The 15,937-nt window shown below is 32.2% G+C and overlaps 1 protein-coding gene across 2 annotated transcripts in view; it reads right to left on the reverse strand.

The window, feature by feature from the left end:
• Nucleotides 1-3,580: 3,580 nt before the first annotated feature.
• LOC129230744 (protein kinase C and casein kinase substrate in neurons protein 1-like) overlaps nt 3,581-15,937 on the reverse strand; it is a 132,500-nt gene continuing 120,143 nt past the window's right edge. Inside the window, exons 10-11 of one of the 2 annotated variants that reach the window (XM_054865170.1) lie at nt 12,482-12,639; nt 3,581-9,192 (exon numbers count right to left, since the gene is read on the reverse strand). In XM_054865170.1, the coding sequence (XP_054721145.1) occupies nt 9,080-9,192; nt 12,482-12,639 (271 nt within the window). In that variant the 3' untranslated portion in view covers nt 3,581-9,079. The remainder of the gene's footprint in view (nt 9,193-12,481; nt 12,640-15,937) is intronic. The other variant, XM_054865171.1, reaches the window with a different exon arrangement.

The raw sequence follows: 15,937 nt of genomic DNA on the forward strand, positions 1-15,937 counted from the left end.
CGGCAATATTTCGAAATTGAAGTTTTAAAAACGCAATTTTAGACGATGTTGGATAATGTAAGGGGTAAAAGCGTTTGCAGCACACTACCATTACTTTTTTGCCGATTCTAAACATTTTTGTTGTAGCAATAAAATCGCTTAGGACATAAGATTTTCACTTTTGCAACATAAATCGGTTCTAATTCGAAAATCTACCCAAGGTAGCACCAACAAACTAGAAAAGAAGGAAAGGTAGGGAAGGGTAAGGCCGACTAATTATAATGAACTGTCACCATTCCCCCACAGTCTTCATTTGAAAAAGAATTCTTTTATAAGATAACAGGTGGTGAAATAGGCAATAAAAAATCACTTCAGTGAAGTAGATATATTTTTTAAACAAGGTACCCTTTTCAACATTCATTAATTAAAAAAAGAAATAGGGGAACTGAATCCTAGCTCCAGGCAGAGTTCCCGAATCACATCCCTCTTAAGGCACTCAAATATAGCCTAAAGTGGCGCTTTAAATATTTCAGCATCAAAGAATTTTCGGAAGAGAACTCCTGAACCCCTTCCTCTGAACTCACCACAAATGTTCTAAATTTCAATTTTTAAGGCTTCAGTTTCTAAATTGTTTCGTAGGAATAGTACCCCTCTTACCTATAAACATGACTTATGACCGCCTAAAAATTTTAATACTTTAATTTTGGAAACTTTTTGAAAAAATCTTCCTACAACCTTCCCCCTTAAGTCATCCAAAGATAGCCCAAAACAAAGCTCTTAAAATTTCAGAAACTAAAATATTTCGGGCTGGGGGTGCGGAATACCTCCCTCCCCTCTCATTGTGTTTACTAAACGCAATGTAAGTTTTTGTTTAAGATTTATTTTTCTATTGAGAGAGCAACTCCCTTCCACACATCGCCAAAGACAACCCAAGTTTTAAGATTTCAATTTCGAAAATGTTTCGAGAAAGACCCCTGAATTCCCTAACTCTTAACTCACTCAAAAATAGCCAAAATAGCATTTCAATACTTCGGGGAGAGAGACCCCTCCCCCCCCCCCGAACTCTTTCCTCTAAGTTCACTTAAATTTTACTTAAATTTGCAGTTTCCCCTTTTCATCACCGAAGATTTAAGAATTTAAATTCTAAAACGTATTGAGAGAAAGCCTTCGAATTCCCTCTTCTTAAGTCTTCCAAAGATTACCTAAAGCTGAGTTCTGAATGTTTCAGTTTTGAATATTTTTTGGGAAAGGAGAACCCCAAACCCCAAGACGGTCCAAAGTTGCACTTTTAAGACTCCAGTTTCGGAATTTCGCTTAAAGAGAGCCCCCTCCCTCCCTCTTGACATTGCCAAAGACAGCCTAAAAGATTTAAGACTCCAATTACAAACACTTTTCGGGAGAGGGTCGCAAATGCCCTTTAACTTAAGTCATTTAAGTGTAGCCTCAAATAGTTTTTAATACATCAGCTACGAAACATTTTCATGTTAGAACACCAAAACAATCTCTCATAAATTCACCAAAGATTGCCCAAATTAGTGTTTAAGACTCCAGTCTTCGATTCTTTTTTAAAAACCACTTTTACATCATTAGAGACAGCCTAAAACTTTTTGACTTTTAAATTTTTAAGAGTTTGCAGTGGAGAAATATCAAACCACTCCTAGCTTCAAAAATATCAATTTTTCGATATTTTATACTGTAACCCGTGAGTAACACCCCCCCCCCCTTATATTGTCTAAGATATCAACGTTTTAAGACCTCAGTATCGTGGGTTAATTTGCGGACAGATTACCCTCTTTTCAAGAGCAGCGTTTTTTTCGCAAACTCGTGCTGCCGTTATTTTTCTCCTTTCCTTTCTCTGCCCCCCCCCCTATATTTCCATTCTAGCGAGTGTTCGGTTCAATGACATTAGAATTTAGTGATTCTTCAAGTCTTTGTCAAAATGCAGGAACGGTTTGCGCATCGGTGTTTCCAACCAGCTTGAAATCCCCCTCCCCCCCGATTATTTCCAAAATTCGCATTTTCATTAAAATCTTCAAAATCCTTGATAGTTTCTGTTTTACCTGGTATGAGAACGCCCTTTGCTGTGGCGAAAATATTTCATCTTGTCAGCAATCACTCTCAATCGGTGATGCAGATTCAACTCTTAAGACATTTTAAGAGCGTACATAATTTTCATTTATGCGTGTAAAGTTTGCAAAAAAAAAAAAAAAAAAAACACAAATGAAAAAAACCGAAAGGATGATCGAAAATAGCATGAGAAAAGGCTAAATTTTCAATTAGAGCCGATTGCTTCGAAAAATCGGGGAGAATAGCGAGCAACTCCTCGGTCTGCAATGCAGTGAGTTGGAAATAACAAAGCTATACCTAAAAAAAGTCAAACGGCGTGAGTCGAAAAGCCACTCATCCAAAAGCACGTTGCAAACAAAACAAGCACATGGCGGAAAACCGGGAATGTCGATGTAAATTCGTGGTTATGGAACGGTCTTGTAATATTAAAGCATATTTTTTAAACACTCAATTTTTCTTTTTTCATTAAAAATTAAAAGAAAATCATTGAATTTCTTTCCGTCCCGACCTCCGTCACGGAAATTTTGTCAAGACGGAAATCAGTCCTGAGACGGAAGGTCTTGCACCCATGCCTCTATTCCTTTTCGTTTTCTGCACTACTTATAATTAAAAAAAGGTTGTTGTAATGAGAGATCTAGTTCATTTTTTCTTTCAAACTTAAAATGGCTGTTTCTTACAAAGTTTGAACAATACTGTACAACTGTATAAGCTAGTTATCAATTTCTATGTCTATCCAATTAACCTTTATTAGGCTTCAAAATGCAGAATTTTATATCCATTTTACAAAATTTCCTCCGGGGGAGAAACCCCCGGCAACCTAAAATTGGAGATATTCTATTTCCTACTTAAAAGGGAGCCCTGCGTCACTCCCTCGATACCAGCTCCCTCTCTTCAGGTCAAACGACACACAAAAAAGTAAAGCATGGACTTATGCATCACAGGAAACAGACAAAAACATAGGACTGGGGGGCAATAAAAACGTTGCTAAAAAAAAATCCTGCCCCCCCCCAGGAACTCAGTCCTAAATCCGCTTATGTATGTCATACAAGATTTGGTTGAGTGTATGACTGCTAATATCAGAAAAAATGCTTTTTGCATCCAAGTTCTGCTCTTGATAAAAATCGCCAGGTATATCAAATTTGAAAATGGGGGGACAGAGTAGCCAAAATTTGATATTAGGGAAGTTTTAGGGAAAATTTATTCGAGATAAACATGATGGAAAACATTGAATTTATTCTAAAAATGCAGAGAAAATGAAAAATTTTGACATTGAGAGGTTTTTGAGAGAGACATGTTCAAAGTAAACAGGTTCGACTGCATTAGTAATTGAATTAAGCTCACTGTGCTTTTCAGGAATCACATTTTTAGCTTACTCAATGTATTAACTGAGAATTGAATACTTTACAAAGGTGCAGTACTGTCGTAAAAACGCAAAATAAAATGATTGCTAATGTTCTCAGTCTAGACATTACCAGACCAAGCTAAGTAGACCACAATAAATCACACGCAACAAAATGAGTCAAATGCATACAAATATAAGTGAATATACATTTAATTAAACACCTCCAACTATTTACAACGTAAATGATTCAGGCAAGGATAAATTCAAAGCTGCTTACGGCAAGTGGAAGGGGGAGAAATACTGGTTTAAGTACAAATACATATTCACTTTTTCAGATCAAGATCAGACAAATTTAAACATTTGCAGCAAATTGAAGCTGAAAGCTTTCTGTAATTTTCCTTGAAGAAATTATGATATCAACAACAAATTAAAGCAGAAATTTCAATCTTTTTCATGTATTGGAATTATAGAAAAACATGGGCACATGGAAGACAATGAGAGCTATATTATCATGGAGACAGCATGTTGAATGCAGAATCTCCAACTGTAAAATATTTTCAAGCTTAAGTTTTTTTTTCTTTTACGGACCAAAACTTAACCCTTTGAGGCACTCGTTTGAAGCCACCATTTTGAATTTCCTTTTTTTTTTTTTTTTTGTCAGCAAACTGACACAGTGGCTTCAACGATTCATAATTCCAATAAACTATAGGAGGTATATTGCAATTTCTGGCTAATGGCAGCTGAAAGATGTAAAACAGACAAATGCAGTAACTTATTAATCTGCAATGACAATAACTTTTCATCTTTTTTATGGGGATTTTTCTTTTCTATTCTTTAGAAATTATATTGCACCACAAAAGAAAAACGTGGAACGGAATGTTTTACCTCTTTTGGTAGTTTCTCAAATAACCGCGAGGTAGGGTATTCAAGCTCTAGAGTTATAAATTCTGCATTTCAGAACCAGACTAATCTAAGCACAAAAATGGCAGTTTTCAGGTTATTACTGCTTACATACTTGCCAACTCTATTGTTTTTAACGTGAGTCTCCCTTTTTTTGCTTTCGTCTCCCGAATTCCGTTTTTTTACCATTTTCTCCCGTTTTTGCAGTTTTTTAAGTCAATCATGAAAAAAAGCTTCACTTTCTTCTCAATAGATGGCTCCCTTTTCTCCGATTTCCGGTTTTTTTACGATTTTCTCCCGTTTTTGCAGTTTTTTAAGTCAATCATGAAAAAAGCTTCACTTTCTTCTCAATAGATGGCTCCCTTTTCTAGTCTACCAATGTCAGGGAATAAGAATTTTTCCAATTAATAACTCATTTAGTAAAAATTAATTTTTTAGAAGCTTTCCACTTTGCATGTTCAACGAAGCACGTGCTTTGCCGAAAATTGCAGCAGATTTCAATCCTTTTGCATCTTGAAAGTATTTCAATTATTTTTAATGTTATTTTAACAAGTGCTACCCTATACCTATTTATTTTATATTGTATTTTCATTATATATTGATTTCCTTTTTTTTCGGATTTTAGTAATTAAATTTTTGTAGCTACTTTACTGGTAAAGACTGGAGAATGTACGAAACGTTAAGCAAATTCACTCCTTATTATTTAGTTTTTCCTTTGCAGTATATTTTTCTTGCTACTACCAATTTGCTTACATCTGAAAAAAAATCATAATTTCACTTTAAAGTATTCATGTTATTTAAAAGCATAATTTAATAATTCTGTAGTGAGGATATTTCGTTGGTAAATCACTTATATACCTCTAGTAAAATCTCATTTTTTTTCCCTTTGAAGGTTTGCAAGTATGTGCTTAGGTTAGCTTACTCAGGTTATATGCAGAATCTTATTCCACATTGAATCATCACAACATTATGCTATGACGAAAAAAAATTCTTTACAATTATTTACCAGCATAAAAGTGCATGTGTCCCATCCTTTGAATGCATCAGACAATAGTTTTTTCACTCACCCGCAAAGTAGCTATAATGCGACTTATGTTAGTCTGGCTTTGAAGTGCAGAATTTGTTGGAAAAAAAAATGTATGCCTCAAACGAAGCCACCATGCCACAAAGGGTTAGCCAAAATGCTTTGACAACATTTTAGTCTCATAATCAAATGTATATATAAAGGAGTCTTTATATAAAAATAAATAAACCGTCAGTGAGTCTAATACATTTGCATCTTAGATTGTCTTTCTGCTGAACCATTCATTCCCATTTCAATATTTACAGCATTATTAAAAATAATAGCAATGAAAACTTTTGCTGGAACATGGTTTTCTGCTCACCTACCACTGGACGTGAATTCTTTATAAAAAGTATCTGCTTTTCTATATTACTTCTGAAAATAGAAGGCCTGGTTATCTAACTTGCCTTTCTACTGCTATAGTGCATTTTTCAAACCTTAGCATGTGCAAGATAAGTGCTTTCTGAAGAGCAAAAACTGCCACAATGAGGATTTAAACTAGAGAGAAATTAATGAAATAAACTAGGAAAACAGCAACAGAATAGATATTTGAAATAAAAACAGAAAAAAAAAATTCACATTTAGAAGGTACAATAAATAACAATTATGATTGAACAGTAACATGTATGATTAAACAATGAATGAATAGATAGGAAAAAGAATAACAAATTGCACAGTTAATTAGTGCATGAAACAAACTAATAAAAAAGTTTAAACACAAAATAATTGAGCAAGTTTTATATATACACTAGCATACAGTTGAACTGGCTGAACATAATGACAGGTATTAATGTTAATCAATTTTATTTAAAATAAAAAAGGTCAGGCATCAATTAGGTCAAGGGCAGATTCAGGGGAGGATCAAAGGATCAGCTGACCACCCTATGACAAGAAATTAATTATGATCATTATTAAACTTCAGTTTTTTAGATCCGAAAAAGTAGTACATGGAATCAATAGAAACCTTTTGTTTGCTTGGTTCTGTAAAGTATTTCTTCTCAAGAACGTCATAATTCAAAGGATTGACTGGGTTTGTTTACTGGGCTTTTGAGACTTGACCCCACTTACAAACATATCTGGATCCACACCTGAATTAGGTTCATTATATGTCATTAAGATATTTTTGTTTAAAATTAGTCTAAATTTCAAAGAAAAAATGCATCAAATGATTTTTTTTTTTAATTTAGACTTTAGATTTCCTCCCAGTCTATGAAATTGTACTCAAAAATATATATATATATAAAGGTTCTTTTCTCCTGTAAGTAGAAAATTTACTCGGAACTGGTGTATTTGATGACAGCAGCTTTGTATTTAAGTTAAATACTGTTTTCAAAAATATTTTTTCAATATGAAACAGGAAACGCAGATTTATGTCTTATATCAGCCAAATTCATTTGCATTTCTAATTCAAAACATGTTTTTCAAAAACATATGAAATTCGTAAAAAAAATTCCCTGAGGAAAAACAAAGAAAATAAGATAAACTGAAAAAAAAAACTAAAAAAAAAAATCGGGACATTATGAAATATAATGAAAGTTTTTGAATAATGTTAAAGAACAGAACAAATAAGTTTTCATCTCCCCCCCCCCCAAAAAAAAAAAAAAAAAATTTGTTAAACATAAGACTAGCAAGGTGATCTGAATATTTTATACAAATTTAGTAGTAGTATTATCCTAAAAGTTTCTAAGAAGTAATGAAAGAAGTATACAAGATAAAAATTACTGACTGATAAGTGTAATCAAAATATTCAATTCTTCCTGCAGTAGGCAAATTTTGGGTAGGTCAAAGAATGAGCTTTTCTTCAGATGCTTTTTTATCTCACAAAGTGCAGCCTTAATTAAATAATTTATTTTAGATTACATTCAAAAGCCAAATTTCTTGTTCCAAGAAAAAAAGTTAGTGCAGTATAGCATATTAAGGCTCTTGTTTCAAAAAAACCCAAATAGAACCAACCAATCAAGAAAAAAAAGAACCTTCCCATCATATTAAATCCTACAATAAGAAATTTTTACCCAATGAAATATTCTTAAATGAGTGTCCCTACCAATAAAAAATATTTTATCTTCTATTAGAAAAAAAATATGATACAAAAAAATGTTTCTCTGAATTTTTTGTAACTTGGCATTTGATCAGTTTTTGAAATCAATGATTAAAAAGATGGCTATTTAAAAAATGTAAAATTAAATTTAAAAATGTACTAAGCATGGTACCTGCTTATTCTAAGGCATATATATATATGCAATTGTTGTGCTCAAAGTATTTGATTATAAATCATATCTTTAAAATTTAATCACACAAAATATATTTCTTGAATGTATTTTTTAAAGATAATAAATAATGTGTGTTTTATGTTGTAAATTCTGTAGTTGGATTTGCTAAGAAGTTAGCAAATAGTGCTAGATACTTAACAGCATGGTAACATTTGAATTGCAGCTTTTGTCTTGTAAAGATCGTAGAAAAGCCCCAATATTCAACATGCTGAAAAGTAGGAAAATAATAACATAAGAACAAAATGTTCAGATGATTATTAATATCAAATACTTTACCTATGATGTGTTTGAAATTAAAATATATATATATATATATATATATATATATATATGTAAGATTGCACATTAACTATATTTTGAACATCTTACCCTAATATTTGCTCAAATTTATGGAAACAAAATGTAAAAATGCCTTTAACTGAAATAATTTTTCATACCAAGGAGAAAAAAAATATTAAAATGAGATCCTAAAAATAAGTACATTTCAGTTCCTTCTTAAAGTCACAAAGAAAAAGAAAAAAAAATACAAAAGCTAATGGTGAGAAAATCTTGTTGCTTTTGTGTTTTTGCATTTGTTTAGAAGTTCAAAATAATGACCTAAGTAACGAATATTTTTTACAGATGGTTCAAAGATATAACTACCCAAAATATTCTTTCATCTTGGAAACTGCTTTTGAAAAATTTCAAAACCTTTTTAAAACATCAAATTTTGTAAAAGAAAAAAAAAGTTGAAATATCCAATTACAAATAGTAATTTCAATTGGGAAATTAACAGAAGCACATTTAAGAAATAACTGCATTTTCTGACTACACTAATTGACAACTCGCTCTTAGTCTAGAATCAATTCAAACATGTATAATCCTGGCTGCAGAAATATTTCCAAATTGTTTTTCAAATCTCATGATCTTATTTCAATGTCAGCACAGATACTTCCAACTTGGCAGTAAAAGCATTCTTTGATAGGGTACAACTTTTTGAAAAATTAAATTATTACAAAGCTAATTTTCGAACAATGTATACAATTAGTAGGGTAATGTGACTTGTTTCAAAATACACATCTTCTTGCGATCAATGAACTAAAAGTTACATGCATAACCAGTAGTCTATATCAAAAAACTTGATTTTCATCACAGCACGTATAAATTTTTCATCTTTCAAAAACCCTTTTAACAATCTTCATTCAATTCTCGGCTGTACAGCTATTTCTCTCGAGCTTGGAAAGTCTAGCAAAATATGTTTTGATGACCATACTTTGTTATGAAAAACTAATTTATCCAACAATTGCTTTTAAAGATTCGGTGAAAATAAAACGTTCAGTGACTTGATGATTGCACAATAACATATTTGTAGCTGGCAAACATTATAACACAGAACAAAATTTCTTTGTGCTTTGTACAGCAAATTACACTTGTGCACAGATCCCATGGGGATCACCTGGTGGTCGTAACACTAAAGTTTCAATTTGCCGCAAGCTCGACATAACTCGCCGGATATAATCCAACTCGTCCGTCTTTTCTGCCTTTGCACCAGCCTTGCTCATCTTCATCTTCCAGTTTTTCAAACACTTCGCCTGCAAAATCAAGATTACAGTAGTGAATTAAAAGAAAAAAATCAATGTTATTACAGCAAATTTTCAAAAATGCTGTACACACTTGTTTCAGAGTATCAGGGAACACCTTATTATGCAATATGTATGCAAATTTGACCTTTATACTTTTGTTGAAATAAGTTAGATTAATGTTTTTACAATACTACATCCTGTTTAGTGTTCATTTAAATGAACAACTGAAAAGATCTAATAGCATTTATTTCAAGCAATGGGGAATTCTCTAAACGTTCTAAGTAAATAAGCTTTATTGGTAAGTCAAGGCTAAAGCAGAACTACATGCATTGTACCAGACAGCCCAGATATCACATCCAGAAATTGCAGTGATGTTCTTATTTTACTCTATCTAACAGTTTGTTGGCTTTCTCAGCTTTACTGATATGACATCTGTCTCCCTTGGTTGTTCACTAATCCAGACTAATGAGTTCCAATAAAAACAAAACTGCAGTCTCTGAATGTGATAACCGGGCTCTCTGGTAAATTGCATGTAGGAAATAAGCTTTATACATAAACATCCAACAGAAACAGTTAGTTCTATTCGCAAATAATATTTTCCAATTAAGTCCCTGTAACACCAGATGCTGACAATTTTAATTCTGGCAGCCCCTATCTGAAGTAATCACATCTCTCCTCCCCCAATTAATTTATAGTTCCATTTGTTGATCTGTGTTAGTTTTCTCTTTATATTAAAAAAAAAAAGTAAGGTCAAAGAAACTCTGAAGGGAAGTCTGTCGCGGGCCTGCATCCAGGAAGCCTTGTACAAAATTACTTCTAGCCCCAGTGGTTTGAACCTGGGGTTATGTTTTTTAAATTTTAAATTACTTTTTTTGTGATTAATTTTCTAAGTTTAGGTTTTGCGTAAATATCCTATTAAAGGAGTGAAAATTACTTGCACATATTAATATTATATATTGTTGGAAAAAGTGGAATTTTTCGTGTTCTACACAATTTATTTCAATGCACTAACTTAATTATGGTGGGGAGTTATTTGCGTTTTTAGCTCGAATTTTTTAGGCTTAGATCTAATGAAAAAAGTAGTGCCTAAATTTCAGCTATCAGTAAAAAGTGAAGGAATTGTCCCACAGTTTCAGCGTCAAAATTGAATAACATTGTGATGCTCTGTACATTGAGGAAAAAGTATTAGAAGTTATTATTTGTAAAAAATTGCTTCCATATGAATTAATTCTTACATAGATGCAGTAAAAATAATAATACAAGCATTTTTTATCCAGTAAAAAAAAAAAAAAAAGATAATTCTGCACTTTAGCTCAAAAAGTAAAATTTGCCCATGATGGGGAACAACGGTTAAGTGTTAAAATTTGAAAACATGAATGTAGCTTGAAACAGCCGACGTAATCCACACCTTAAAACAAAAGAAGTTGCTAAATAAATTTTAATATTTTTGAGCTCTCAAACTGTAATCACATTGATTACTATAAAATATAGTTTGGCATGCAAGTTGAACTATTTGACTAATGCCAATTTTCGGTTTTAGTGTTATATTGTGGCATATTTCTGGATTCTAATTGTACTCGAATAAAGCCATCTCTCTTGGTTATAAAACAAACTAAAGCTGGCGCTTCTTTATCCAATTTTACTTATCCTCTCACTGCTTTAATATCACATGTGAGTTTTTGAAAACTATAAAATTCAGTAGATACGCCATCAAGCACCATTTCTTTCAAAGTTTTACCCGAAATTCCCATTTTGGAAAGGTGGAGCCAAGTTTTCCCACTTCTGCTTATCGATGAGCTCATGGTAGTCTCTCAGCTTGGAAATTGAAATCTGAAATTGTAAATTTTCAATGCCCAGTCCAATTCTTCGAATTTGTCTTCATAATCCGATGAAAACCAAGTTCTCTGATGACAATCATCTGCATTCTCGAGTGTTATATTTTTTAGATTCTCAAAGTAACCAGTGTACTACAGCATTGTTGATGATCGAGTCGTCATCTGAGAACATGATTTCCATCGGAATACGATGGCAAAGTTGAAGAATTCGATTGGACAACAAAAATTTATAATTCCATACTTCAATTTTGATGCTGAGAGACTACCTTGAGTTCATTGATAGGTGGGAGTGGGAAAACTAGGATTCTCCACCTACAATAGGAATTTAAGATAAAACTTTGAAAGAAATGGTACTTGATGGTGTACCTACTGAATTGCATGATTTACAAAACCTCATGTTGTACTAAAACAATGAGACAATGCATAAAATTAGACAAAGAAGTGTCAACCAGAGTTGGTTGTCGAACCAAGAGAGATGGATTTCTTAGAGTCAGATCAGAATCCATAAATATTGCCTCACAATGCATGACTAATACCAAACATTGTTAGGAGTCAAGATAATAAGTCCGACTCACCAGCCATACTATGTTTTATTGCGTAAAATGTAGTTATAGTTTGAGAGCTCAAAAATCATTTCAATTTATTTAGCAACTTCTTTTGCTTCAAAGTGAGATTTATGTGGGATGTTGCAAGCTACATATTTATTTTCAAATTTTTATACCTAACCTACTTTCTGCACCAAAGTTATGTGCTTACGTTCTTTATTACAAGTAAATTTTCCATTTTTTTATGCGCTAAGGGGAAAATCACCTTTTTCTTTCTCTATGTAAGAAATGCTTTTATTACTTTTATTTCGATATCTATGCAAGGATTGATTAATACAATAGCACATTTTTACAAGTAATGACTTCTAATACTTTTTCTCAAAGTACGGATCCTTACGATGTTGGTCAGTTTTGAGGCTATATTGGTCAAATTCAAAGCATGTGTGGATCTTTAAAATATAGTTCATTATTAAAGTCATCACATGCAGTCTGTAATCTACACAAAAACCCTACTCTTGAGTGATATTACATAAAATTTTTATTTTTGATGAAATAGTTGTAACTTTTTCCAGTTTTTAAGCAATAATGGTTAACTTCAAGGCGCGGGCAGCCCCTCAAGATATTTTTTAATATCTAAATCCTTTTGCATGACAAAATATCTCTACAAAAGGCAACTTTTCCGCACTATTACTTAACGTTTTATCAATTTTTGATTTTTTTCACTCCACCTACTCCACAGTGTGCAATGCATCACAGAAGTGCCGACATTATCACAGATCCCAAATAAAGTTCATGATCCCTATTTAACTTGAAAAAAGTGCAAAAATTCTTGGCTTATGCGCGGAAATATATTGTATTATTATTGCACGTAAGAGAAAAAAAGTGAGGGGATACAGAGACTAAATTGAAATGCCTTACCACTTTTAAATGATAATTCATCATCTTCAGCACCTTCGTAATCATACAATGCTCGCACGGGAACACCAGGTTCCCCATTGTCAACTAGTGCTTCGTTCGAGCCTTCGTCCCAATCTTCCTGATCATCATCAAAAGGATTTTGTTCTTGCTTACCATTCCTAAAAGTCGAAACTAGTTTTAAACATTGCGGAAGTCAAACTATTTTTAACAAACATCTATGGAAGAAATTGTTCACATTCAAATAAAAAGGCAAAAAAGCATGTCATTATCTATCTAAATTAATGAACCTAATGTTTTGAATGAATTCAGGACTTATATTGACTCAAAAACTAATAACTTTTACAAAAGTTTTGACACATAAATGTAATTTGTGTATGCAGCAGTATCTTCAAGTAAGGTTTAAAATATAATAACTACTTTATAAAAAGATACTAGGCAACATCAGAGGCATTCATTTGGGATACAATCTTGATATTTTGCTCAGGAGAGATTTAATATACACAAGTCAGCACTGGCATGCATGGAGGGACTCAGACGAGGCAGCCTTGAACCCGCAACTTTTCAGTCACAAGCCCGATGTCTGAAATCAGGCACCCTCGGTCCTATTTTGGGAACATTCCTTTTCAAGATTAATGGGGCTTCCTTTCAATTGGGTTTAAAAAATCAATATAGGTTTGTTTCTTCCTTAAAGGGAAGCTGGAAGATCAACAAACTTCAGAACAACTCACGAGTGGCATGGAACTAAATTCCGCCCTTGAACCAAGAATCTTTCTTTTTGAATTAAACCACGATAATTGCATGCAGTCAAATTTCCTAACTAAACAAACACATGCATAAAAAGTAAAATAAAATCTAGGCAATAACCATTCAAATTTGACAATCTACTCAGATTTCTTTCGCACCAACTAGTTTTCTATAGTACAGCTTCTTCCTAGAAAATGTGACAATTTTTGAAATTTTGCGAAAAAGTTCACTACCCATATAGCTATGTTTTCCTCATCCTCATTTCCTTAAAAATCGTTTTGTTCAAGTGTAAACAAAATATTTGTTCATGCAAGTATAGAAACTCTTATAATTGAAGTGCCCAGGGAAAGAATGTGATATGTCGCATGATGTGGATTTTCAGTAGGCCAATTTCCAACTTATAAAAAATATTTATAGAATTTTTCAAAGGTATTTATACATTCTATATTCTGCAATACTAAAACTGGATATGTTTTCTCCAAATGACACATTCCGTTGTCATGTTTATTTCAATTTTAGTTATGAGAAACAAAAAGTTTGATTGAAAAGTCACTCCTTGTGGATTATCACATTTCTGCCCCAAGCACTTCAATTTAAAAAAAAAAAAAAAAAAAAAAAATGCAGATGAAGACAGATATTTTAAGTACAATAAACAAGAAGTTTCCTTTACAATCATATCACAATTCCAGAAAATTGTAAAAAATATGGGAAATGTTATACTTAAAACAAAACCATAAAAGAGAAGCAAGGCAAAGGCTATGCTTTAAATTTTTTAATGTGTTCCAAATCAGATACAAAAACTTTTCTTGGAACCTCATTGCTTTTTTGGCAGGGAGGGGGGGGGGATTTTTGTTTTTAGCATTACCCCTTAGTTAGGCTGTAAAGCTTCCTACAAAGCTTTAAAATTTGTAGTTGAAACCAATGGCAAAAATCATGTTATGTGAGTTTTTAATTGTTTTTCTTTTAACTGTTTAGCTAATCCCCCGTTTTAATAAAAGGCTTTTTCTTTTTATGCAAGTTGACTATTCCCTTTCCTTTCATTCTTTCTTTTTATCTCGGTCTTTTTTTCTTTTTGAAATGAGTGTCACATGTATCGCTAGTTGTATTTATTGATGCAAGAACCAAGTATTATCACATTCAATTGAATCAGTATTTTTTTATATTACTATTCAAAGACATGTATGCACCTGGAATTCATATCATACATTCCAAAATAAACTGCATAATCATTTTTAGATTTTTCTCACATTTTCTGCGTAGTTTTAAATAATTAGTTTTCCAAGCGGCAAGCATCAACGCAGCCTATCGAGGATCTTTTCCATCGTCGTAGCTCTCATTACGAAACATTTTTAAAGTGTAATTTTTTACTGTAAAGTATATGAAAAATGATAAAATGCACAACCAATTTTACATTTTTATTAAATTACAATGCATAAACTGAAATTATGTGCGTATTTATTCATTAGTATTAGTAGTGTACTATTAGTATCACCATAACTGATGTTAAATTGTTAAAATTATTGCATTTAATTTCATTTTTGGGGTTTTTCACTTATGCCCGAAAATTTCGTTGTCCCCTTTGGTTGCGTATAAGTGAGAGGTCACTGTATTTCTGAAAATGTAAATACAAATATATTATTAACTACAATAAGCATAGCTATTTAATTTCTCACTGATCGAACAAGCAAAAAGATTTATTTAAATCTTAATGAAGCAATGTTGTATGCAGAAAGCACTAATTTCATGCATGAAAAACTTCTAATTCATGCATTCAAAGCAAATGCAAAGCTATTTCGGCAAGCATGTAATTCTAGTAAAAGATTTTCCATTACGTGTCTTTCTCTTCGAACGCTTCATTTTCACCAACTTCAAAAGGATTGGTAGAATGTTTTTGGCTAATAAGAACATTGCTTATTAGGATTAAAAACACAAAATACAGAATTCATCATTAAATAGTTAAAAAGTAAACAAACAGCAGTCTTCAACTAAGTGAATAATCAAAAAATTACATTATTTGCAAAATCGCATATCAGACATGAGTTATAAGTACAGTAAACTCCTGATTATTCGTGAGCCAAACATTATAAAATCAGGAACATTATTTTTGCAGTAAAAAGCAATACCAATGACTGTTTTTTTTTCTCTCTCAAACAATTGTACATTTAAATTCAGTTGTTTTTGTTTCATTGTTTCATTTATTTATTTACTAGTGGTACCCGCATGGCTTTGCCCGTAATAGAAAAATTAAAAGGTCTTTTGGTTTGCCTGTATATTTACAAATAATGTATGGTGAATTTTCTCGCCAATTGGCTTGTACCCATGTTACGGTTCCACCTTATGATAATTTCGTAATTTACTCGTCCAGCTTATGATAATTTTGTTCTTAAAATTGGAATAGAAAAAGAACCACATCAAATTTTTTAAAAATTGCTTTGAGGTACACACCCCCATGCTGCAAACTTCGTGCCAAATTTCATTAAAATCGGCCGAATGGTTTAGGCGCATCACAGAGATCCTGACAGAAACTTTCAGCTTTGTTATTAGTAAAGATTTTTTGTGCTCTCTTCATCCTACATACACTTGTTTTTTTATTGATGTTAATTTCTTGTGTGCGAAAATACAAAACATTTTCAGTGTACTATTCACTTTTTGAAGGAAGAAAGAATCAATACAGCTAAGTTCTTGAAGAAAGACAATTTTTATTATCCGCGG

This window comes from Uloborus diversus, chromosome 9 (assembly GCF_026930045.1).
Source record: "Uloborus diversus isolate 005 chromosome 9, Udiv.v.3.1, whole genome shotgun sequence".
Taxonomy (NCBI): Eukaryota; Metazoa; Arthropoda; class Arachnida; order Araneae; family Uloboridae; genus Uloborus; species Uloborus diversus.